This window comes from Grampus griseus (genome assembly GCF_964374135.1).
Source record: "Grampus griseus genome assembly, chromosome: 20".
Lineage (NCBI taxonomy): Eukaryota > Metazoa > Chordata > Mammalia > Artiodactyla > Delphinidae > Grampus > Grampus griseus.
The window spans coordinates 45122957-45148926 of NC_139014.1; the positions used below are offsets into that span (position 1 = coordinate 45122957).

At 59.9% G+C, this 25970-nt stretch overlaps 1 protein-coding gene and 1 long non-coding RNA gene across 2 annotated transcripts in view; one reads left to right on the plus strand and one right to left on the minus strand.

The window, feature by feature from the left end:
• Positions 1-4162: 4162 nt before the first annotated feature.
• NTN1 (netrin 1) overlaps positions 4163-25970 on the minus strand; it is a gene marked incomplete at its 3' end in the record, with an annotated part of 185444 nt that continues 163636 nt past the window's right edge. Inside the window, exons 6-7 of the mRNA XM_082678842.1 lie at positions 17916-17990; positions 4163-4491 (exon numbers count right to left, since the gene is read on the minus strand). Coding sequence (XP_082534968.1) covers positions 4163-4491; positions 17916-17990 — 404 coding nt within the window. The remainder of the gene's footprint in view (positions 4492-17915; positions 17991-25970) is intronic.
• Positions 4418-6649, plus strand: LOC309837955. Its single transcript, XR_014298309.1, has 3 exons — positions 4418-5686; positions 5804-5923; positions 6147-6649. It is a non-coding gene; the product is annotated as an uncharacterized lncRNA (long non-coding RNA).

Here is a 25970-nt window from a genome sequence, read left to right on the forward strand (position 1 = left end):
TGGGCTAGCCCTGTCCCTTCCTGCGCCGCAGGAACAGCGTCTCCGCCTGCTCTCCACGCGGCGGGGACAGGCTTCCCGTGCCTTCCGGGGGCGGGCTGCGTGGCTGAGACTTGTCTTCGCAACAGCTGGGTGCAGAAATTATAGCTTCCCGGTGACGATCGGCTCCACTTTGCATGGTAACGCAACATGTTCCTAATGACTGAATTGTTTATTTAATAGAGAAATCACAACCATTTGGAAGTTTAAATATAGCCTCCAGAAAGCCAGCGAGCTCAGCTCCTGGTGGCTGCGTGGCGCCAGCCCTGGCCCCATCCCTGCGCCGAACGAAGCCTCAGCGATGGCTTGAGAAAAGTCTTGAACGTCACTAACCCTGTTGTCTCTGCTGGTGAGTCTCCCCTTAGTTGTGCATAGAAGAAACTGGTTACGTGCAAGGCAGAAACTCTACTTGCAGGTTCTGAGTCAGATGGGGAGGTTCAGAGGTGCACTCTGCCCCACCCCTGGAGGCCCCCTGACCCGGAGCCCTGGGGACTGGCCAGGATGGACCCCAGGGATGGTCTCTTGGGGACTGAACTAGAGACTGTCCAAATCGCACTTGGAGCCAGCCCGCCCCTAGGACCTTCCAAGCAAAGCTGCCCTTTTCCTGTTTTTGTTTCTAATTTTTTTTATTTTAGTGGGTTGTTAGGGCACCATCTCAGGCTTTGTGAAAACCCCAGGGCTCTGTCGTGCTGGGGAGTTTTTAGACCAGAAGCCATATTCCTTAAATGGCCTGAGGACTCACCATCCTCTCTCCCCACAGGCCGACCACCCGTAGCTCAGGCCACCAATAAAGACTGGGAGACAGAACAGTGTACAAGAGTTTATTTAATTGATATCTGAATTTAGTTCTATCATGTGGGGCCCATGTTACAAGTTCCATCTGGGTCCATTACAACTCTAACCAAAAAAAAAAGAAAAAAAAAACTTAAAAAATCCACAACTTTCTCCTTGTCATTAAATATATTCATATATAATAACCATAATATATTAGTATGCATTGGAGAGGAACACCGACCCAAACAATATGTCATGGTCACAACTAAACATGTACAATTCTGAGTGAACAGAACTCCGAACGTAGGAGGGAGTCGGGGGGAGGACGGGAGGTGCCCTGGGGAGGGGGGCTGGCTTCGTTCTGGCAGGGCCAAGGCCCCACGAGCACACATTCCGATACCCCTAGGGTATGGCCTGGCTGTGGCCATAAACCGTGGCCCGGTAACCCCATCCATGGGTCTGGTTTGTCCACTCTCCAGTCGTTCTTTGAGCATTGAAACCCTAACATTTTTCAGTTTCTTAAAGGAACCATCTCCCGATCCCTCAGGGTCTCCTTGATTTCAGTCTCATTCCCACCTGGGGCAACCCCAAGCCAGTCTGTGCCCATTTCCTGCAGCTACTGTGGAGGCAGAGTGCCAGGCGGGCGCGAGGGGCCTCCCACTGACCAGGACCTGAGGATGCTGGCTCAGGACAGAAGCCCCAGCCTGTAGGTGAGTCCAGGGGCGGGCCCCCATCCACCCCACTTCCCTCTGCCCCAATAGCATTACTGTGTGTCAGAAACGCAGGGACCCTGCTGTCAGGGGCTCCAGACCACCCAGCAGGTAAGAAAGTGGGCAACCTGGAAATTTTTTTTTTTCTAAAAAGACTATTCTGGTATGTTTTTCTTCGAACACCTACAATATCACAACTCTGGTTAATACACTCTTCAAAATCTAGTTCCATTTTATATCCTTTCCTAACTGTACAAGCCGGAGCACCTCAATTCCTATTTCCATCTCCTCCCGGGGAGGGGGGGCGAGGGGAGGAAGAGGGGTGCTTTCCCAAGGATGGGTCCTCACCCCCAATTGGTGGCTGGATTCAGAGGAGCAGTGGGCTGGCTCTGGCTGGATCCGTGAAGTGGGGAGGGCAGCCTGCAAGGACTGATACCCCAACAGCGTCCTCACCCCACGCTGGATGATCTGGTCACCCTGGCATTCCCTAACATTTCCTAGAGACCAAGCTACGTTGCTCCCGGGGTGGCGAGCAGGAGGGCGAGGCTGGAGGCTGGTTGAATTTAAAGCAAGATGCAGTGCTGCTTGGCAGGCCGCTGGCTCCAGCGCCTGAGGGGCCTCAGAGACGACCAGTGCAGGCCCCTGATGATGGGGGCTGAGACTCGGGCCCACTCAGGTGGGAGGTGGTGAGGCTGCCGTGGCCCTTCTGGGCGGAGGACAGAGAAGCCGGGCCAGTATGAATAGACGCTGGGTAACTGGGCAGGGCAGGGCCTCTCCAGGCCTGTGGGCCAACTAAGTGCACTCGGACAACCCTGGGTAGCGTTGGAGGGCCAACTGCATGGAGTGGTCCCTACGCTCCCAGCCTGGGGCTTGGATTCAGGCAAGGCAGATACCCCTTCCCAGGGCAGTTCTGTCTTCCCCCTGCCCCTGGGGTCATCTCTGGAATCCCTCCAAACACCCCCAGGCAGCCTTTCTCCCTCCACCTTAGGATCAGCCATGGCCTGCCTGCCCGCCATCTGGGGCTTCCAGGGGCTGCCCCGGGGTCACTTTACACCCGGCCTCACCCATGGCCCTGGCTGCCACCTCTGAAGATGTAACCGTGCCCATCCCTGCCCCCACTTCCTGATCTCTGTGCTCCAGGCCTGATGCCATCACCAGGGCCAGCATCTCAGGGGTGACTCACCCAGAAGCACCCCCTGTGGCCTGCGAGGGAACCGCGGAGGATCAGACAGCCCGGCTCTGCCACTTATCTGCACGGGGACACTGGGGGTGAGAACCCTTCTCTCAGGGCTGCTACGAAGCTAACAGGAGATCGCAAGGCTAAAGTGCCTGGCACAGGGCGGGTGCGCGGTAAACGGCAGGGGCGATGGGGGCCGAAGCAGGGAAGCCAGACCACGGGGCCCGAGCTTCATCCTTGGTCTGACCCCTCTGAGCGGCCAGACTCCAGCAGGGAAGATGAAACCCAATTCCTGACAGAGGAGCCGGGCCTCGACTGCAGTGTGCGGCCAGTGCAGCGGGCGCCCCCAGGCGACAGGCCATCTTCGGGGGCCACCAGAAAGGAGTGGGCAGGGTGCTGCCCGGCAGTACCAGGACAGCCAGGTAGGCAGCCCCGGCGGGTGGCCCCAGCAGGCGTCCCCAGCTTAGCGGCCTCTGTCCCTACTCTGGGGGAGCCAGGAGTGAGGGCCGCAGCAGGCACTGGCCACGGCTTCCTCGGCCCCCGCACCCTAGCGGTTCTGCCCCTGCCAGCCCGCGGCTCGGGCACGCCAGCCCCCTCCCCCGCCGGGCGCAACGGCCTTGCTCCAGGCCCTGCCCAGCTGCGGACACTGCTCGGGGCCTTGTGGGAGCTGAGGTCATCACACAATAGCGTCACTGCCGTAAACCCCGCCCGTGCCCCTTCCCCGGAAAATGTCATGAAGGGGCCGCTTCCAGCTTGCCAGAAAGGAGGCTCTCTGGGAGGTTTCGCGTGCGCGATGCCGCCTCCGTCAGGCACCTCCGCGGGCTTCTCAGGGGTGGCCCTGGGCCCACCCGTCAGCTGGGCGGGGGCTTCCCAGCCGGGGGGGGGGGGGACCGAGGCGGCGCGGTGGAGACCACAGGCTGCCTGGGGAAGGCTGCTGGGACAGGCTCCTGCCGCCCCCCCCCCGCATGCCCCCAGGGCCCCTGCACAGGGGGCCCCAGTTGTCACAAGCAGGGCTCCCGTGGGAATTCTCGAAGAAGGGTGTGGGTTTTTCTGTGTTGGGGGGAGGGGGATGGGGGGGTGGCCAGGCGGTGGGCCTGGGGGGTTCACAGTTCTCCTCGTGTGCTCCTCTCTACCCATCGCTGTGGGCCACCTGCGCGCTGCTGCGCCCGCCTGCCCCGGCCCCCCTCCCGGCCCCGGGGGGAGCGCCTCTCTGCTCTGGAGGGAACCCGTGAGGTAGCTAAATCTCGTCCTCAATCCGCCGGGGCCCGGGCGCGCGAGGAGTGGGGCGGGGCTGGGGGCGGGGCCGCCGAGGGCCCCGCGCCGGCCCCGCCCCCACCCTCCCCCCAGCTGGAAAAGCCCTCACGGGCCAAGTCCACGCCGCCGCGGTGGCGGGGCGCCCGCTCCCGCTCGCCGGCCCCGGCGCCCAGCCCGCCCGGCGCGCCGCTGCCCCCCCGCACCCGCCGCGCTAGGCCTTCTTGCACTTGCCCTTCTTCTCGCGCTGCTGGAACTTGCGCAGCCGCCGCGCCCACGTGTCCCGCCACTGGATCACCAGGCTGCTCTTGTCCGCCACGATGCCGCTCTGGTCGGGCGAGTCCTCCGCGTTGCCCAGCAGTAGGTACTTCTTGAGGGGCTTGATTTTGGGGCACTTGCAGGCGATGTCCCGCGAGCGGATCCACAGATTGTGGTCACCGCGGCGGATGCGGCTGGTGCCCTGCTTGTACACGGAGATGATGTTCACCGTAAACTTCCACCAGTCCCCTGCCTTGTCCGCCTTCAGGATGTGGATCTGGACGGCTGCAAGGAAGCACAGGCAGGAGGGTGGGCCACGGGTGCCGCCTGGACCCCGAGCTCCTGCGACCAGGAGGGCCAGGGATGGGGCAGCCTGTTTGATGGAGAAGGGAAAGAAGACCCGGAGCAGTGAAGTGACTGCATGGGGTACCCGACTAGGAATGGGTGTGTGGTGGCAAAGCTGATACTGGGGCCAAGGCCGCTGTTCCAGGAAGCCGTATGTCCTGTGTTTTAGGTGCCACCCGGCACTGTCTTTGGGGACAAGCCCCTTTAGGGTCCAGGAAGGTGCTGTAGGTTCTTACCACATCCCCAGAACTCTGGGCAGAATCCAGCTGCCGGGGTAGGTGCCCTCCATGAGCATAGCACTGGCCACTCGGCACAGGCTCTGGGGAACCTCCTCAGGTGGTACCCCCTGGGCATTTCCAAAGGCCCCGTCACTTAACATCAAGCCTCATGACACCCCTAGACATACAGCCTTGCCCTTGATCCAATCTCAGAAAACCAGAATGGGGTCTCAGTGCCCAGGTGCAGTGCACGCTGAACAGCCCTTCGGGGTGGCTGCAGCGTCTCCTCCAGAGTCCAGGGTCCTTGTGCTGCCCGCCTCCCATCCCTGCCAGACTGCCTCGTCTCCCTGGCCTCCTGATCCTCCCCCAGTCCTCAGGCCCTTCCCCTCCCTTTCAATTCTCTGCTCCTCCTTCCCTGAGTAGAAGGGGTTCTCAAGCTGGAGCAGGCATCAGAAACTTCTGGAGGGCTCGTCAAACACATGGCTGGCCTCACCCCAATTTCCTATTCCATAGATGTAGACTGGGGCCCAGGACCGCACACCTCACACATTCCCAGATGCTGTGGGTCCAGGGAACACACTTTGAGAATCAGTGCTCTAGTAAACGTTAACAGGTGTTCTTTCTGCAGGATATTAAGAGATACTTCATAAAAGGAGGACATACTTTTTTAAGGGGGGGGGATTTTGCTCAAATATGTGAAAATACTGGCTTAAACAAAGGAAGTCGCCTTAGTGCAGGACTTTTCTGAGCCTTTAATCTACAAAGCATGTGCAGACACGTGTGTGTTTGCTTCCCAAACAACTGACTGCAGGACCCTTTGGCTGGTGCATCTCAAGGCACCAGAGCCCCATGGAGCCTACCTGGGGAACTTCTGGTGGTGGTGGTGATGGTGGGAGAGACACACAACCATTCCAGGGGTAAGTGCAGAGGTCTCTGCTGTACTAACCCCCGTCCAAGGGAAACTTGGACTCCTTCCCCCCCGTCAGAACATGGCGCCTTCCCCTTGCCACCACGTCCTGTATACCCCTGGACAGGCTGAAGATCTGGACCTGAGCCCGCCTGAGAAAGGAGCTTGTCTCCCCAGATTACAGGTGAAGGGACCGAGATAAGGTGCGCTCCAGCCACGAGGACATGTCCCCAGGGAATGCCATGAGGTAATCACCTGCCCACTTCGCTCTGGGCACTGGGCCCACCCACAGCTTGGCCTGGCTGGCCTCTCTCAAGGTCTCCCCAGGCCCTCCCCGTTCCCCTCCTGTGCCCACACTTAGCCCCGGGGTGATGGGAAGGGGCAGGGACGGCTGGGCCCTCCACCGAACGCCCTCTGACTCATCCTTCTGGGCGAGGGAAGTGGTGCATTTTCCCATATTTTCATTTCAGCTGTTCCTGGGCATCCTCAACTTTGCACTCCAGTCTGAGGGCTCCAAAGAATGGCTGCCATGGCAACCGTTTCCATGTTTCTGTCACCAAGGGACTCAACACTCAGTGTGAACTCTGAGGTGGGGGTGGGGAGCCCTCCAGCCTGGAGAAGTGGCTGGGCTCTGTATGTGTTTGACTGCGCAGATAGAGGTCACCGTGGCAACTGCGTGCCCCTCAGCTAAGCAAACGGGGAGCCGTCCCCAGCATCCCCGAGAGCCCCGGTTTCCTCTCCTTGGGACTGAGCTGAATACAGAATGAGCCTCCCCCAGGATGCAGCCGTTTGCCTGTGCGGGACCTCAGACCCCCGGCCCAGCCACAGTGTCCCCCCAGCCAGGGTGGGCTGGGGTGGCCAACAAGGATGCTGCAGAAGGCACCTCTGGTGAGAACGTGGCTTTGATCACATGTTGGTGTTAAGAGCTGAACTGTGTATCTCCCCCCCACACCCCGCCGGCAAAATTAATACATTGAAGTCCTAACCCCCAGTGCCTCAGAATGTGGCAGTATTTGGAGATAATTACCTCTTAACGCCTTTAAGAGGAAGTTATAAAGGGTGGGCCCTAATCCAATATGACTGGAGTCCTCCTAAGAAGAGATTAGGACAGACGCGCACGGAGGGACGACCACGTGAAGACACAGCAAGAAGACGGCCGCCTACGAGCCCAGGAGAGAGGCCTCAGAGGAAACCAACCCTGACGACACCTTGATCCAGTACTTCCAAACTCCCAAACTGGGAGAAAATGAGTTTCTGTTGTTTGAGCCCCTCAGTCTAGGGTACTTTGTTCTGGCCGCGTGAGCAAACTCGTGTCACTGGAATCAGAGACTCGGGGTCTTGGGCCTCAGCTCAGGGCCAGGTGGGAAGGCAGAGCTGGTGAGGCCAGAGAGCTCTCTGGACAAGCTCAGGCCCCGGGCTGGCCCCCAGAGGCCCTTCTCCCTCCCCAGCCCAAGGGGGACCCACCTAGCACTGAGGACGCAGCCCGGAGGGGGATCTGGCCCTGGACACCTTGCTGTCCTCAAGCATCCAGGGGCCGAAGCAGTGGACACAGGTCGATGGGGACGAAGCACGGGTCCTTGTCGTCCTCCCACCCCAGCAGCGCCCTGGCAGCGGGCTGGGACGGCACGGGGCCGGGGCAGGGGCGGGTGGTGGTAGATTCATGGGATTATGCTGGAAAAAGGCCACCTTTCCGCTGCCCTTGGCAACGCCTCTGCATATTACACAGCCCACCAAGTATGAGCTGCACACACGGTGCGCAGGCCAAGTCCCCGCAGTGCACACACGGCTGAAAATACTCGAAATACACATTGGAACTGTGACCTCAGGCAGACCCACTCGGCCCCCTCGGGGAGCACGCAGGGCTCGGCTGCCACCTCTGATCCCTGCTGCCTGGGAGCCAGGAATGACCGGGGTCTCCTGGGGGCCTGTGGCACCGCCCAACCGGGGTTGCGGGGGGCACTTGGTGCAGCGGCCGTGGACCCATGGTCCCCGAGGGTGTGCCCCTTACACCCACACGACGCTCACTCCAGGCCAACGACCCTCAGTCCTAAGTCCCCATCCCTGCACCGCTGTCCTAAACTGGCCTCACAGGGAGGATCCCCCATCCCTCATTCAGAAACGAGGCAGATGAGACGACCCTCAGAAAGACAAACGGTGAGATCAGACCATATCAGACCGAGCGGTAAGAGGCGTGCCGAGACCCCCCACAGGAAGAGGGAGGGTCCCAGCACAAAGCCACCGGGGCCAGACTCTGAAGCGCAGACGAGGGACTGGCCGGGAGGGGAGGCTGCCCCCGCCTGCTGGTGCCGGGGCCCCGCACTCAGGATGAACATCCCCGTCTCAGGTCCACACCTACATGCCTGCCCGCCCTCCCTCTGAGCCCTGCGCACCCAAACACTGAGAGCTCAGGATGGAGCGGGCGCCCAAGGAAAGCAAGGGGCGCGCGCAGCCTCCAGAGAGCGAGAGGAGTCAGCCCCTGGACCCCACGGGCCAGGCTGGGTCCCTGGGCTGCCAGTTTCTGTAGGAAAACCTTCCTGCAGCGGGCCCCGGGGCTCCGGCGAAGCTGCAGACAGCCCCGAGCAGCTGCCCCCCTCAGCAAGTCCGGGGCTCACGGGAAGGCCTTCTGTGCCAGGAGCCCTCCTCGGCCACCAGGGCAGGGCCGTGAGGACTGATCTCCCCTGCTCGCCCTCCAGCCAGCCTCCTGGCTACTAGGGGCACGCACCTCTCCAACCCTAGGCAGAGGCCTGGCCCTCGAGGGCGAGCCGTGACTCCAAGGGGGAGAGGGGGGGACAGAGGGCCAGGCCCCGGGGGCCAGCGAGAACAGCCTGTGCCCACACCAGGCTGGTCCTGGCCACGGGGCGGGGGGCGGGGAGGCAGGCCGCAGGCCTCAGCCAGCCCGGGGGGTCCTCAGCCCCATTCGTGGCTCAGCCCGAGGCCCCCGTGTGTCCTTCCGTAGGCGCAGACCTCTGGCCATCCTTCCCGGGGTGCCTCAACCTCCACTGAGTCCCAGCGCCGGCAGAGGCAAGCTGAGAAGTGGGGCGCTCCAGGGCCCAAAGGGGGCCACGCGGCCCCATGGCAGCCCCCTCCTCAGTCCAGAGCCCCTGTCCTTTCAAATCCTCCCTCCCTCCCCAGCTCCGGCCCAGGAGACCGAGAGTCTGTCAGCTCTGGGCCCTTCGAGGACCTGGCGTTGCCACCACCTTGGACAGTGTGTGACAGGCGGCAGCACTGGGCTGACTGATGCCCACGCCCGCTTGCAGGTCTCGGGGACGTCCTGCCGGAATCAGAGATCCTGGCCAGCCAGGTTCTAGGCCAGCTACTAGGGCAGCGAGGAGTACACAGTTAGTGCACATCCATGGGGCGCAGCCCAAGACGATGACCTGCTGGGTGGGGCCTGGGGCCGTGGCCGAGGCTCAGACCCCGGGGGGATGGGGGGACGGCGTGAGGGGGGCGCCCGTCTCCTCTCCCCTCCAGCTTGGGACACCTCTGCACGGAGGCTTCCTGCCTCCTGGAGGTCTCCCAGATTTATGGGCTGCTCGGCGTGGGTCCCCGGGGGCTTCCCGGCAGCTGCCCCTCCCAAGGAGGCTTGGGTGGTCAGCCGTACCTTCCTGTTGGGCCCGTGCAGCCAGGGAAAGCTTGTCGCCCATCTGCCTCTGAGACAGCAGCCAGGACGAAGTGGGGGAGGATACTAACCCCACAGAAACCATTAAAACCACGCGGCCCCATAAATCTCCCGGCACGGAAAGCGTGTCATAAGTTGCAGCTGCTTTCGTGAAGTGCAGCTCTGACCACATGTTTCCCAGCCCCCTGTGAAGGTCAGAAACGGGCGAGCAGGGCCAAGCCTTGTTCGCGGGGACGCTAACCTGTGGCGGGGGCACGGCAGCCCCGCCCGGTGGAGGGCTGGAGGCATGCTGTGGTCAGACCCCCCCCCCCAGTCGGAGTCCTCAGGAACCCCGGGGCTGCCCCGCCCACCAAGGCCCCACCCTCAGACCTTAAGTGCGGACACCCAGCTCTGGGCTGGTGAAGGCTCCCCCTTTCCCTCCTCAGCCTAAGCAGCAATGGTATGCCCCTCTCTCTAAGACCACCAGCAACAGAGGCGGCCTCAGCTTCCCCTGCTGGGTCCCAGTGCTTGGGCTCTGTTCTGGGGAGGGGAGGGCATGCCGGGGGCTCCCTGGAGGAGGGGTCCTCAGGAGAGCTGGGAATCAGAGAGCCGGGCTCCGGGGAGGCTACTGGCCCTCTGCCCTAGGAGATGGTCCTGGTCTGACCCTGCCAACACCCCCGGCCCCCAGGCGAGATGCGCTCAGGAGACTGGCTGCCCGGCTTTGCGAGAGGCTCAGGCAGGAGAGTGGAGCTGGGCCCTGCCCTGCCCCAGCGGGGTGCCCTCCTCGTGGAGGCAGGTCTCCCCTGCAATCAGCCCGAGGGAGAACGCCCCGGGTGCCCCCTCCCAGCCAGAAGCAACCGAAACGGCCCAGGCAACTCCTGATCCGGTGCATGTGCCCACACCCATCATGGGCACGGCCCCAGCTGTCACAGTGCCACCCTGGAGAATGGCCGAGGCTCCCCGCCCTCCCCCGCGGGCCTCACACGCCTCAGGAGATGCCCCACCTCCCACACCTGCCCCCCATGCCGCACGCGCACGCGCACACACACAGCAACGGTGGGGCTGGAGAGTCCCCCAGGTCGGTTCCCATCATCAGTGGGGTTCGGCCTCTGGAAGAGGGCAGGCAAGAGAGTCAGCCTCCCCACCGTGGCCTCAGCCCAGACCCCGCGCCTCCAGGGCTCACATCCTGGCTGCAAGTTCGTACCCACTCCTCAGCGGGGCCCCCGCGCAACGGTTCTGCCACAGCCGTCGGCAGCAAACCCTCTACACAGAGCAGCCCCTCCTCCCGCGCTGGGCCGGCACCCAGGACACCGTGCGTGGAGCCCTGTCCTGGAGGGCGGGCGTCCAGCAGCAACTTTGGTCCCCTTGCACCCTCTGAACACGGCACTCGCTCAGCTCCGAAGAGTCAAACCACCCTCAAGGGATGGAAGCTGCTTCCCCAAGAACACCCAGAGAAGGGGCCTCAGACCCGGAAACGGGCCAAAGCAGGACCCTAACCAGAGCCCTGCTGGCGGAGGCGCCCACTCCGGGGGTGACCCTGCGCGAGCCTCTGAAAAGCTGTTCTGACCTTAGGCCAGGCCTGCCTCCCGCAGGTAGCCCAGGCTGCTCAGAGGCGGTGGAACTCTCAGGGTGTCCCCACCTCCTGTCAGCCTGAGCCTCACACAAGCAGGTGAAGCGGCAGGTGTGGGAAGACCCCAGGAATAACGACGGTACTGGAGGCCTCGTGCCAAAGGCTCTAACCCCGGGGAAGTAGGGTGTCAAGACCCCCGAGATCCATCCCACTGGGGAAAGATGCCCATCCGAGCCCCACGTGAGTGGGAGAAGAGCTCTGTGATCCTGGAGACAGGTGGCTGGTGAGCGGGGACAAGACAAGTGTTGCCTGTCTGTAGGGGAAGGCGGCCCGTGTCCCCGGGCACCTTGGACAGATCCCCGCCTTCCCCCACCCCCGACTCCGAGCCTCGGTGTCCCAGTCTGTGAGATGGGAGAAGACACCTTCCATTAGACAGCCTTCCCTACCCACACCTCCTTTCTAAAACCAGGATGTTCAGAGGAGAGGATGCTGCAGAGAGGGGGACAGACAGGGCCCCAGCAGGTCCCTCTGGAGCCTGGCACCCTGCAGCTGCTGGGGCGGCAGAGGTTGGAGGCCCAGGCTCTGGGCTCCCGTCTGTGGAGATGGGGAGGGCTGCGGCCCGTCATCCCCTTCGCGCGGCAGGAGGCCCCGATGGGTGCAGCGCCTTGCGGGCTCAGGGGCCTCTGTCGAGCTGTCACTGGAGCCCACTGGCCCTCGCTGCCGAACCTGGTGGTCACCCGCATTCTGCGACCTCAGGCTGACTCATGCTGACCCGGCTCCACATCTGGCCTCCATATGGGGCTGGCACTCTGAGGGGGGAGGTCACATCTGGCTGGGGAAATCGGAGGATCCCCAGGGGGCTGGTGACCCCCGGGGAAGGGTCAGTGAGCCCCTGAAACGCCATGCCACGTGCTGCCGGCTGGGCTGCGTCCCGCTCCCCGGAGCTGGGGACAGTGCTGGGGCAGCTGGCCCCTCCCAGCCATCACCACCAGCTGCCTCCCGGCCCCTGCTAACTGCCCTGAGGGGGACAGCCCCCAGGGTGCCCCTCTACCATCTGCCCACCCCCAGGCCCTGATGTCATGGCCCGCTGCAGACACGGGAGCCGGGCCCCCAGGACGGGGTTGATAACCGGGCCCGTGTTCCCTACTCGAAGGGACTGATCCTGACCAGGAATAGCTATTGACCCCAAGGTCGAGAAAAGGAAGGGCAGGGGGTGTCAAGAGGGGAAGGGCAGGGGGTGTCAAGAGGGGAAGAAGCCATCATTTGCCTAGAGGCCCCGTGTCCCTGTCCAGGCCTGAGCTGTGAGGCTCTCCCCATCACCCCCGTTCACCTCATCCCGGCCTGAGCAGCCAGACGAGAGCCCAGAAGGGCCGTGCCCACTGCCTACACCCGCTCCACGCGAATCCGCGGTCACTCCGCCACCAGCATCGTCTCCACTGCCGGCTCGGCCTCCCCAGCCTCCATCACGGACCCGCCCGTGACCTCCCTCCACCGCACAGCCGAGCCCACGGCTGAATGACCACGCCCACCCCGCCACCGTGCCCGACGTCTCGTCTCCGACAGCCCCGCTTGCCCGACGCTCACCCCAACACCGCGGTGACCACGCCTGCTCATCCCCACGCAGACGTCTTTGCAGCTTCTCAGGAGCCAAGAGTCAAGGGTCCCGTGGGGGAACCAGTCCATGAGCCTTCGAAGGGGGGCTGCACCCGCTCTGCTGCCCAAGGCTCAGCGCCCTGGCACGGGGGGCAGGCTGGGAGCACAAGGACCTCAGGCCTCGGAGGCCCCGGTCTGGGCGTGTTCTTTACCTCGTTGAGTCTCAGCATCCCAACGGCAGGAGTGAAAAGCCCTCCCTCACAGGCGTTTCTGAGGATTCGCTAAGGGTGAGAATGAAGGCTGTGAGGTGCCCACCCGGGGCCTGCAGGGCAGGGACAGACACCGGCCTAGCAAGGCCTCTTCTCTGGGGTTTCCACTGTCCCAGGAGGTACAGGGTTCTCGGGGGCGGGGATCCGCTTAGGTCCGCAGGCCCACCTCTGCCGGGGCCCCCAAGAAAGCACACGCGTGCACGCATGTGCACACACACAACCTCATGAACCCACCTCCTCCCCACAGATGCCAACAGAACTTCCGCTTCGAGCTGTATCCTCAGAAACCATCCTTGAGGGAGCGCGGGAGGAATGCTCGAGACAAACCATCTCATGAGAAGCATCCTGATTTTCCATCTGCTGGTGCCAAAATGTCGTTCAACAAAAGGGGTGACTAATAAACATTTCTGGGAACGAATCCTTTTTCCAAGAACTGGCAAAAGTGAGATGATCTCACCTTTCAGAATGCGAGCTGTCTGTCTCCTCCCGCCTCCCCCCACCGCCCCACTTCTGCATCTCAGGGAGGAAGAAGAGACGGGTGGCAGCCCCTGTGTGCCAACGTGAGCGGGACTGGCTCTCGGTGGCCTCAGAGTGGCTCCTGCACGCGGACGAGAGCCCGGCTGCCGAGGCCCACAGCAGCGTCTCGCCCAGCCTCCCTGGCCTCCAGCCCTGCACCCAGCACCTCCACACTCCCTCTTCTCCCGTTTCCCCAGCCTGCTCCTCCCTCTGTGCTCAGACACTTTGCTCCCTCTGCCTGGGAGCCCTGCTTTGCCCCGTGAGCACTGGCTACCTGCGCTCCCTCCTCCAGGAAGCCCTCCCTCTACACCCTCCCTGGAGGAGGGACCAGGCCCCACTCTCGTCCCACCCCAGGCCGGACCCTGGCCACACGTCTCCCGTCCATGCTGTCATTTGTGTGCGCATCTCCCCTCTGATTCCGGAAACTCCTGGAGAGCTGAGCCTGTGTCTCCTCCATCTCTGTAAGCCCAGCACCCGGGACGGGATGGGGCACGCAGCAAGCCCTAATGAGTGTCCGAGGAGGGACTGGCTGAGGTGGGGACGCGTGTGAGGGGGCAGGACCTCCTGGGACGTGTGTGCGGTGCCCACGCAGAGTGGCCACGGGAGCCGAGGGGAGGTCGCGCGAACACCAGGAGGTGAGTGGGGACCAGACAGTGGCGCCTCCCGAGGAGCACAGGGACCAGCGAAGAGGAAGCGGGGGGAGGGAGGCTGAGGGGCAGGGGCAGGCCGGCCCCTCTTCCACGCGGGCCAGGGGTTAGAAAGTCCACTCCCCACACCAGCCGAGGGGTGTCTCGGCCTGAAGTCACTGCCAGGCCTCGGCCAAGAGTGCACCATCCCTACGGTAAACGCCCCGGGTACGGCGTCACTCTCTACACACCCACCGAGGTTCTGGAGCCCTGGGCTTCTGGGTAGACGCGCCGCGGAGCCCGCGACTCCGGGAGGGACGCACGCGCTCTGCCTGCGTGGGCGCCGCCGAGCGGATGCGGGCTTCGAGGATGTGCTCACGCGTGCACGCTCATGCACGCACACACACACATGCACACACCTACGCATGCCTGCTGGGAGCATTTACGCCAAGGAAGGGCCCCTCTAGGCTAGGTTTTCCTGGAAAGTCGGCAGGAAATGCTAACACGCTAGGAAATAACAAACACCGTCTTCCATGTGCAACTGCCCCGCCCCGAGCCTTCCCACGGGCGCTTCCTCAGCATCTGCAAGGTGAGCCGGATTCCCCTAGAGGGCAACAGAGGACTGAGGTGGGCCCAGGAGAGGGGGGCCGTCAACAACAGCACCACCACGGACCCCTGCCCCTTGGAGATGGCCTGGTGAGGCCACCATCCTTGCCACGTCTAGAAGGACGTCGTGTCCCCTTGATCTCACCACCACGGGACAGATCAGGAAACAGGCCCAGCCTGGTCCAAAGTCACAGAGCAAGTGTGGAATCTGCCCCCGGATTCTGGGGCCAGTGCCCCATTCCCTACAGATGGGACTGGAACAGCTACCCTTCCCTGTCCCGGGGTCTCCCCAGAGCAGAGAGACAAGGCGGCTCGGCCCCGAGGCCTCCCCCCACCTACTGGGCCCTGTCTCACCAGGAACACGGGCAGGACCAGCAGACCCCAAGCCAGCCGGGGTGATTCCTTGCCCCTGCTCCCCACGGCCTCCCGCCCACTGGCCACCGCCCGGCTCAGCGGAGACCCAGACCCAGGCCCTCCCGCTGTACAACACCAAGACTCCTGAGCTGGCCTCAGAGGAGGAAAAGGGCCCGGGCCTGCTCTCCACTACCCCCTCCCCCACCAGGTTCTAATTAGCAGCTTCTAGAACGTCCAAGTGCCCCGGCTGTAAAGTGAAGGAAACGTGTTTCCTAATTGGCTCCCTGCCGGGGTGTCAGTCAGAGAGCAGGGATTATGCGGCCCCTGCAGCCTCCCTCCCGGCCTTCCTGGGCCCGCCGGCTCCCTTCGCCATCCTCGCTCACCTGCCCCAGGTCTGCTCGGGCGTGGAAGGCACACCTCCACTCACACCTCATCCAGGGGCCCAGCAGGATGCGAGGAAGATCCTCCACAAGGTCCGTGGACCCCGGTGGGAGACCTGGCCTCCGGCCTCAGAGCAAGGCCTGCGGCTGCTGCCGGGCTGAGACCCCGATGCCCCCTGCCCAGCCCCTGTGGGTGCCACTCACTCCTTCCTCCACAAGCCTCTCCCTGCCTGCCCCCACCCTGCTGGGGTCTGCCAAGCCCTGCGCGGAAGGCCCTGTGATCCCCTTCCTGGCATCTCTTTGTCCTGTCTTCTGCCTGAATAGGCAGGCCTAGTTGCTGAGCTGGGGTGGGCTGCTCCCCAACTCTGAGGCAACCCCGAGAGCATCACGGACAGTGCTAGGGACCAGAACGCGCCTCCGAGAGCCTCTGGGGGATGGGCGGGGGCAATGGGCCGGGGGGTCAGTGACGAGGACATCAAAGCTGACGGCACAACAGCTCCGGACCCTGTTGGCGCCCTGCGGGGGCACCCCGCTTCTCCCCTGCACCTGCTCTCCTCAAATCTCGCCCCGCAGCAAAAACGTGGACGCCTGGGCGGTGTGCTGGTAGCAGCGCAGGGCCAGGAGCTGGGGGGGAAGGTGGCGTGAAGCCGCCATGAAGTCTGGGAAGGTGGGCATGCCGGGCTGCTTCTCAGCCCTCTTGATTTTGGGACACATGGGGCCCTGGGGATAAACGTGATGGGGGAGGGGCGGCCAGGGAGGCCGGGTCTCTGCTGGGCAAGTCACCTCAGCCAGCTGGGCCAGGGGCCGTACCTAGGACACCAGCTTCCCTCGGATAATCCAGGATGGAGTCAGGCAGCAGAGGACAAGAGGAGGCCAGAGGCCGAGCCCCCTGAGCCACCGCCCTTGTTCCCTGGGGGGCCCATCTGGGGCAGGGCTCAGGGGGGCCCCTCTGGGAATATAACAAGAGGGGGCCCGGCCCCCTCCTGCAGAAAGAGGGACCTGCCTGCTGCTGGGGGTGGGTGGAGACAGGAGAGCTCAGAGGGGGCCGAAGTGTCCCCCACAACCTCAGGGGTAGGGGAGGCAGAATTCAACGGAGGAAAACAAGTCAGAGAGAGCAAAACGAGTCCCACGGAACCAGGAGGCAGACGGAGCCATTGGGTAGCTGTAAACAAAGGTGCTATCTTCCCTTTCTTCACGGGAAGAGCAGGAATGGGGTAGGGGAGCTGCAGTCAACACCTCACACGAAGTCTGCGCGGCGCCCCTCCTCCCAGGCCCCTTCCCCAGCGTCTGCAGAGGATGCTTCAAGACCCAATTCAAACCACCCTCCCCCCAGGCGGCCCACCTGTTCCTTCCCCACCCACCCACCCCCACCCCAGCTCTGCGGGGGAAGGGAGCAGCGGTGGAGTGACAGGCCCAGGGCTCTCCTCTGTCACCCTGGCTCTCTGGGCCTGGACAGCCTCGATGGGCCCCCAGCCCTAAGCCTGGGACACCGCACGACCCTTGGGTCCTCCCACCCTTGTCCCACCCGAGTCCCACCTCCCGTCCCTGGCAGACGCTGAGGGTCCCAGGCCAGGAGCATGGACCACACAAGCCTAATCCAATGCCACCTGGGGCCTCTGGGGGCTGCTGTCACCCTGGGTCAGAGACAACACTTCCTTTATCTTTACACCAGCTCGACGTTTGCTTTCAAAATCAAAGTTGGTTTTCCCGTGAAAGTCAGGAGTTTCTGCACCGCCTTGGGATGCAAGCACTTAAAAGAGGCTTTTTAGGAATTCATCGTGGACCCAGAGGGCTCCGGGACGGGATGCCCACGGCCTGGCCGCTTCGGAACTGACACGCCAAACCCACCGGCCGCTCCGACCCCATCCTGAGGGGAGTGCAGCTGGATCGCGATGTCTGGCCAGCCCAGGCCCCCAGCAGGCCGGACACTCTCAGGGCCCAGAAACCACAAAGCCAGATCCTCACCGCGCGGTGCAGGGCTGGCGACGCGGATTCAGAGAAGGGGTGCAGGGGTCCGCACCCCCAGTGCCAGGGTGGACGGCGCCCGGGGAGACTGGGGGACGGACTGGACACCCTCTTCCCAGGAAGGGAGCCTGAGGCCTCCGGTGACAGGGACTCTCTGCAGCCCCCCAGCTCCCGGCTGAAAAGGGCCCTCAGGGATCCCGGGGCTGTGTTCACGCTTCACAGTCACCAGCCAGCCGCCTTAAATGCAGATTCTCGACCCAGCTCCACCTGGTGGAGTCAACCCTCGGAAGGAGTTGGCTTCTGCAATCGGCATTTTAAACACACCACGGAAGTGCCCTCCCTTTCTCCAATGCCCGGAGGACCTCTCTTCGAGCTACAGAGCCTCAGGCTGAATGCCCATGAGTACGCATGAGGGCACCGAAGACCAGAGAGGTAAAGTGACTGGCCTACAGCCACACGGCCCCTCAGGGGCAGAGTGAAGCCTGGGAATCCCAGGCCTGTCAGGCCCCACTGGCCAGGATGCCTCCCTGCAGGGCCAGGGGGAGAACCCTGCCCACACGCCTATGACCCCTCACACCACCTGCCGCCAAGGGGGAAGAGCTGGGACATTCCTGGGCGTGGGACCCATCCCACTCGGCTCCCGTCGGGTCCCAGGGACTCTGTGAGCAACACCCACGCAGGGCCACCTGCGCCCCAACCCCAGCGCCTCGCTGGTCACGTGGTGCCCTCCCCTCCCCCTCCCGACAAGGGGCTCTCACTCACCGTAGTCCTTCTTGCAGTATTTTTTCATGTTAATCTTCAGCTTCCCTTTGGAGGCCTTGCAGTACGAATCACAGTCTGCAGGGGAGGGGAGAGCACAGACAAAACCTAATTAGGCGGGCGAAGAATAGGCTGCCAGGCCGGGTGGGAGGCCACCTCCCTAAATACCCAGAGGCCTGCGATACCCAAGGGGCCAGGCCGCGCGGGCGGCCATTCAGGGCGTCCTGGCCTTCTCGAGAGGCGCTGGGACAAAGGGCCCCCGCCTGACCACCCCCGCCGGCCCCCCAGCCTCCGTGAGTGACTCCGGGGGCTCCCGTATTGTGCCACCCAGGGCTTTGCAGCGCCACACAAATTCCCCCCGTTCTTAAGATGCGCCCGGAGCCTGATTAAAGCCAATAGAGGCCTCATTGTCACCCCGCACCCCGGGTCTGTGTCAGGCGCTGGCTTCCGTGGCGAGCAGCCTCTGGTTGGGGTCAGGCCCCAACAAAAGAGGTCACAGAGGAAATTAGCAGCCCATGAAGCATTAGAAAACCCCTTTGGTGTCCACTCTACTGGAGTGTGCAAATAAAATGCCCCACGAAGAAGAGTTCAGTTCTAATGGGCCCTACTGCTGAGAGGCAGGGCCGCCGGGCCCGCGTCTGCCGGGTATCAGTTCGGGGACGTCCCAGTGCGAGCCGGGCAGGATGTGTGACGCCCTGGGGCCTGCCTCCCCTGGGGGTGGCCTCTGTCGGCCCAGCAGATGCAAACCTCCAACACCGGTCCCCCCGGGCCGCCTCCCTGCCAGCTCTTCCTTCTCTTCAGATAAGGTGATGCAATTGCTTTGCCATATCTGCGTTCACACGTCAGCTTTTGGCATGACAGCCAGCCCACGACAGAGGCCCCATAAATCGCTCCAGCCCGCCCTGCACCACCACTCAACATGCTGGCTCTCACTGAATTCTCACAACCGTTCTTTGATCTGCGGGCATTATTCCCATTCTACAGACTAGGAAACGGAGGCCGCCTGCCCAGTGCACCCCAGACAGCTAGCAAGTGGCGAGGCTGGGCCTTGCACTCGAGTCTGAGATGCCAAGATCACTGTACTCGTGGTTATGCTACGCTGAGTCTCGGTAAACACCGATGGGTTCTCCCTCGATAAGCACGAGGCGTTCAGCTCAGAGCTGGGGACGCACAACGCCTGGCATTCCAGCAACTCCCAGACTGCCGGCACGGAGAAGCGGCCAGGCCAGCCCCGGGGCTGCGGAGGGCCCAGCCTGTCCTAGGAGTAGTGACGGTGCAAACGGGCTGGGTGTGTGTCCTGGCAAGGGGACGGGAAACACACACACACACACACACACACACACACACACACACGTGACTGCTCCAGGAGCAGGGGCCAGCCCCCCCATCCTGCAAAGGGGAAAACCAAGGCCAGGGTGGGGGTGAGGAGTGGTCTGTGTGGGAGTACAGGACAAGGCCAGGGCAGGGGGCCGCCTGTCCCCCCAAACCATCACTCAGATCTGCAGGGAATATTCAGAGATCACCCCCGAGTCAGCCTCTGGACCATGGGAGGCGGCTGCCTCCTTCAAGGTCCTAATTAAAGCTGAGACAGCTCCATCCTGTCGCCCTGGGAGCCGCAGGCCTGGCAGCCCTCTGCTGCCCCCCGAGCCAGCTTCCTGGGGCACCCCACTAGGAACCAGTCTCCGGAAGTGGGGAAGAACAGCCCCCCGTCCTGCCCCCAGGGGTCAGAGTCCTTGGACCTCTCCCCCGCACACCCAGATGCCCTGTCTGGAGGCAATGGAGTCCGCAGTACCAGCCCCTCCTGCCAGCTGGTGGCTTACTGGAGTCAGGACCTCGTGGAAGGCAGGGGCTGGGGCATCCAGGGAGAGCGGCCTGTATTCCACTGGGGCCAAGCCCGGGGGGTCGACACACGAGGTGACAGTGAGTGGAGTGGCCCAAACCCACAGGCAGGGGCACCGCCCCCCTGCCCCGCATGGCACTGCACACTTCACTGCTGGGAACGGCCGCTCTCGGCCACATCTCTGCCATCCCAGGGGCAGATGGCGCTCACGGCAAAGCCACTACGGGGGCTGAACGCAGGCCGTACCTAAGTCCTGGCGTCCCCCAGCAAGCTGGCGGGGATCCCTGCCTGCTGTCTTCCACTCGGGACAGAACTAGAATGCCAGTGGTGCCGGTCACTGCAGGGACGGCCTTGAACTCACTCTCATCGCTTTCTCATTATTTTTCCTTTTGGCCCTCGTCAGTACTTGCATTCCGGTCAATCACCTGCCCTGTCTCCTCTGTGGTGTGGAGACTCAGCCCTGGAGAGAGCCTCCAGGCAGCCCTGTAAGCAAGGCACCGTGATTCCCATCCTCAGACAGGACAGCAGAGCTGACAAAGGTGCCAGGGTGCCAGGCCCAAGTGCACTGTGGGCTGGAGGGGAGACGGCCCCTGGGAGGACCGGGCCCTGCACCTCCAGCCCTCCCTTCCCTCTCCATCACTCCGTCCTATTCAGAGCCAAGTATCCACCTGGGCCAGAAACCATCCTCGAATGCGTGGCATCCGTCACTGCCCGGTTAGATCCAGCTCCAGACCCCATGTGACAATCACAGTTGCCCCCATGAATACCAAGTCTGCCCCTCAATAACAAGAGCCACTGACAGGGCACGAGAGAGGCACGTGGCACCACTCTCACCCCTGCCTGTGCTCCTGACGGCCTGGCTCCCAACCCAGGCTTCTGGAATGACCCAGAAGCATTCTGATTTCACTGGTTTAGGGGGCAGCCTGCGTGTCCAGATGTTTAAAGCTCCCCAGCTGAGTCTAATGTGCAACCAGGCTCAGAACCACTGTCTGAGCCAACTGTAGTCGCAGGAGGTGGAGACAGTCTCTGCACCCAAGACTCGTATGAAGGACCCAGGCTGGCAGAGGAAAGGCTCAGAGGGGTGACTGCTGACTCAAACTGGGGTCACAGGGCAACCTCCAGCCGCTCGTCCTTGCGGGAAATGGTACCAGCCTCGACATGTACACATCTACAGCTGTATTCGGTTTGTTGTTTATTTTTTATGTGGGTCTTACGTCTTTCCTTTCTGTCAGCCAGCAATTCTCATCAGGTCAGTGTGCTTGTTGTAAACTGTCCCCTCTCCCTTCCAATTTGCTGATTCTGATTTAGTTGTGAGCTAGGAAAACAGAAAGACTAAGGTTATTCGAACTGTAGGTAAAGCATGGGTCAACAGGCCTGGAATGAGAGACTGAACTGCTCCTTCAGAGCACGGACACCATGGCAGCTCTCTGGCTGCGTGCTGACTCTTTGGGTGTATTCCAGAGAACTGAGGTCACTGGACAAGAGGTCCCTGGATAAGGAAAGTGTTCCTGAATTTTCATCTTTCATCACACACACACACAGCTACAGAGGTTGCCTCCAGGTGGACCAAACGCAGCTTTAAAATGCATCTCTGGCTCCTTCAGAATGGCATCTACTTGCAGCTACCCACGTTCCTCTCCTTGTTTTGTTCCAGAATAGCTATACAGACAATGAAAAAAAAAAAAAGAAAATTCACACTAATGCCAAAAACTAAACTGACAGATGACCCAACGCTGGAATCTGGGAGCAATCTCTATTAATTAAAGGCAGATGGTGGTAGAACAAGCAAAACCTGTCCAGGTCTTACCTCAGGACAGAGCTCTTTGTCTGATGAACAGAAAAATCCTGGGAAAAAAAAGGGAAGATGACAGGGAGACAACAACCGGAGAAAGAATGGGCAGGAAGTGGGTGGGGGCCCCAGGGTGGAGCCAGATCCGGAGAAGGGAGGCTTAAGGAAGGGGATGGATGGACGGGAAGGACTGTGTTTGCAGTGGGTACATGAACTCACGTTTTTATCTAAATGACTGATGCAGAGAACAAGGAAGTCAGGCAGTGGAGACAGAAGGACACCACCTCCACAGAGCAGAAGCGGATTGAGGAGAAAGGCTGGGAGGGATTAGGAACTGCAGAGGGAGCTGGATGCATTCCCTTGCCATCCAGCTTGGGGCTGGAGTGGGAATCCAGCTGTCACACTAGGCCAGGGATCTGCAAATCTTTTTGCAAAGTCCCAAACAGTAAATATTTCAGGCTTTGCAGGCCATACGGTCTCTGTCTCAACTATTCAAACTCGCCGTAGCTCAAAAACAGCCGTAGACGATATGAAACTGAATGGGTGTGTCAGGCTAAAAAAAAATTCTAAAAAGACACAGCCTCTATGAAGTAGGAGAGAAAAAGCCATATGGGAAAACGAGGCCGAGCTGAAAAGGCCACGTGATGATACAAAAAGGGTGACACACGAAAGAAAGAAGAGCTGGAAAAACCTAAATCTAAAAGCCTAGGAGCACAATTAAAATCGACTTTGGAAGCAGTCAAGAGAAATAATACTGTAGAAAACAGATTCGGAAACATGAGAGTAAACTGGAGAGATTCTCACAAAATTTAGAGGAAAAGGATAAAGACGTGGAAACTGTGAAAGAGAAATGATAGGGATAGAAGAGGGAAAGTGGAGAGATGGCATAATAATTGGGAGAAAACTGCAGCAGAGACCAAAGATAGGATCCCTCAGCTGAAGGCCAACCTATGTATGAAGGAAAGGATGAGCTGAATTTTTGGAAAAAATCAAGGATAAAAGACCAACACACCCACATACATCTTTGCAAAACATATGAAATACCAGGATGAGGAAAAAATCGATTCAGATTTAAAATCAACAAGCAGCTGGCCAGATGACAATGGAGCAGTGTCTATAGGTTGTGAGGAGAGAAAACTTTGAGATCCAAGATTTTTATACCTAGCTAGACTGTCTTCTATGTATGAAGGTCACAGTAAACCAAAGACATTCTCTAGTGTGCAAGCTTTCAACCATGTATCCTTTTTGAGAGGAACACTGGAGAATGTTTTCCAACCAACTATGAAATGGATCAAAAATAAGAATGTAAGAGGGGAAAGTCATGGAATGAACACACTGGTGATAAGCACGGAAACCAGCGGACATAGAGGTTTCCAATTTGGTTCTAAGAGTGAAGGCAAAGATCAAAATAATTTTAAAATGTTTGAAAGGGAGCATCAGACAATGTATAGGTATGTATAAATAAGTATACAAATTTAACCTGCAACTTTAAATGATATTAAAAAAAACTGAGAACGAGGCGGGGAATACAACTTTTGTCTTAAGTAAGCAGAACACAAAAGATGCCATTTGATGCTTGACTCTGATAAATAAGAGCTATTAGATCCAACCGTGCTTTTGAAAAACCCAAAGATAACCACAAAACACCAGAGAAGAGAAGAAACAGGGTAGAGGCAACTGGGATAAATTCAAATCACAGAAGAGCCACGATCTCAAAGCAAAACAATGAATGTAAATGGATTCAACACCTCTATTGAAAAACTGATTGTAAAATATTAGACTGTTTAAGAGAGACAACGAAATAAAGCAAGTTTTTAAAAGCTTACAACTTTTAAAGAAGTTTTAAGTTTGTCACTAGGTGACAAAGAAGTTCAAAAGTAATAAAAAAAATTTGTGTGGAATAACATTTTATTGAAACACATTATGCAAAAAACTGTGAGAAAGACAAAAAGGAACAGACAGAAACACATAACCAGTAAAAGAATGCTAAATTAATTCCAAGGAGCTAAAATTACACAGGCCACATTTCCTGACCACAGTGTAATAAATATTATTATTAAACAAAAGGGAATGAAAATAAATGAAGTGCATTCAATTCTAGAATTTAGAAAATAAGGAAAATAAAACCCAAAGAAAGCAGGAAGAAAGAATTAATAACAGGAGTAGAAATTAATAAAGTGGGATACTGAAAAAAACTCAAAAGTTATAAATACATCCAAGAATTGATTCTCAGTAAAGCCCCCAAACCAACACACACACACACACGCACACACACACACACAGACAAAACACTGTCATGTCTAACTATGAATGAAAGAAAACAGACCCATTAGGAACTAATGAGAAAGGGGTGTAACCACAATCTAAAGAAGATTTTATAAATTACAAGGCTATTGTATACAGCTTCAGACTGAAATCTTGGACATCTGAATGAAATGCATTCCTTCTGAGGGAAACATAAGGGACCAAAGTGAACTAAAGAGATATCAAATCTGAACAGATAAAGAATCTTAAGCATCTCTGGATCCAGATGGTTTCGGAGGCTGGCTCCACGTAAACACTGAAAGGATGTTTCACGCTATTTGATCTGGTTAGAAAACAGAAAAAGAAGGAACACTAATAGGATGAACCACATAAAAGTACCTAAAATCGATCATTCTTCAACTTTAAAAGAAAAAAGCAGTTTCATATGGTCTGATCTTAAACAAGTGCTGGCATGAGCTTAGACACACACACACACCCTGTGGACCAGTTGGTCAGCCTCACTGACTAATCGGATCCGATATTTTATGCCCCGAAGGTCCCCATCCTCCCTGGACCCAGGGCCCCCGCAGAGGAGGAAGGGGTGAGCGGGAAGCTGGCCCTGCTCTCTCAGGAGACCCTGTGGGGCTAGAATTGAAGGTCTGCTGGGGCCCCTGCACCAGGCTCACCCTCCAGCTCACCCTCCTCCCCAGCGAGAGGGGAGCTGCCAGGGATGGACGCTGGCACTGCCTGGCTGCCCACCTGGATGCACTCTGTCCCGGGGAGAGTGCAGAGACCCGAGGCCGCCATCTGCGACTCGCAGCAGGCCCATCCTGGCTGGCTGGCATCCTGGCTCCTCCTGGGAGCAGCCAGCCCTCCCTTTATTCCCCCCACCTGCTCCCCTGACCAACCCGAAGCCAAGAGCCGACCCCCCCGCAGGCCTGATCCCAGCGGCCAAGCCCCTCCCTCCTCTTCCTCCACCTTGGGTAGCTTGCCCTCTGCTCTGCCTCCTGTGCCCCAGGTGCCAAAAGTCCTGCTGGGCGGGCCTGCTCGGCCGATCGAGGTTCGGCTCCGAGCATATGGCAGGCGGGGCCCAGCGTCCCCTGGTCGGAGCCAGGGGCGCTGCATCTGGTGCCTCCCCTGGAGCAGGGCGGGGAGCTGGCCAGGGTCTCACTCCCGGCGGCACCCCAGCCTCTCTGCTTCTGGGCTGTCGGCTCGGGAAGGTGGGGCAGTGGGAATAAAGAACGAGGGACATCCAGCCACGGAGGTCCTTCTCAGGGCAGAGACCTGGAGGCTGGGGGAGTTTCCGGTTCCACTGGCTGGGCACAGGGTAGGGGCTCCTGGAACCCCTCACCCCAACCCTGCCGGGTGAAGAGCTCAAGGGGGTGGCGCCAGGAAGGACACCCAGCCGGCTCTGTCCACTTCGGCTGGGCCACCCTGCCCACCAGCAGGTGACAGATGACAGGTGAGGCCACTCTGCCCAGAGCGTCCTGGCTTTCCCTGACCCAGATTCACAAAGCCACTTGGAACTCCTCAGGCCAGAGGCCAGCTTTCCATGTGTGTCACTTTCACACACGGTGGGTCTCCGTGGATTTCATGATGAGCATGTTAAAGATCGAGGAGGCACGCCCCACTAAGCCAACCCCCACCTCCTGGTCCTAGGCTGTAGGTGACGGACCCACTCCCCCTGCTGAAACACCTTCTTCGAACCCCCATCATAAGCACTTCGCCCAGGAGAGAGCCAGGGTCCACAGGCAGCTCCCAAGTGCCCACGCGTCTCTCCAGGCCTGTGCTGGTCTCACCCACCCCATCACCTCCCAGCCCTCCTTGCCTCCACGGCATGACGTCCATTCAGCTCTGGGCTCTGGGGCAGAAAGGCCAAGGTCACCCCAAATGAGGCAGCCCCAAGCAAGGATGGGCACGAGGTACCTTGTAAAACTTTTGGGAGCAAAGCCAAAAGTGTTTGCAACATAGAGAGCAAAGAGTGGGTGTCTTTAATATATAAAGAACTCTTCTGAATCAATAAGACAAGCACCCTAACATTCAAAGAAGACAAACAGGCAATTCACAAAAGAGGGAAGAAGGCGGACACGGAGATGTAACAATGCTCAACCTCAAATAAGCAAAGAAACGCAACTTAAATCAACAGGAGGGCCTTCCCTGGTGGTCCAGTGGCTAAGAGCAGCGG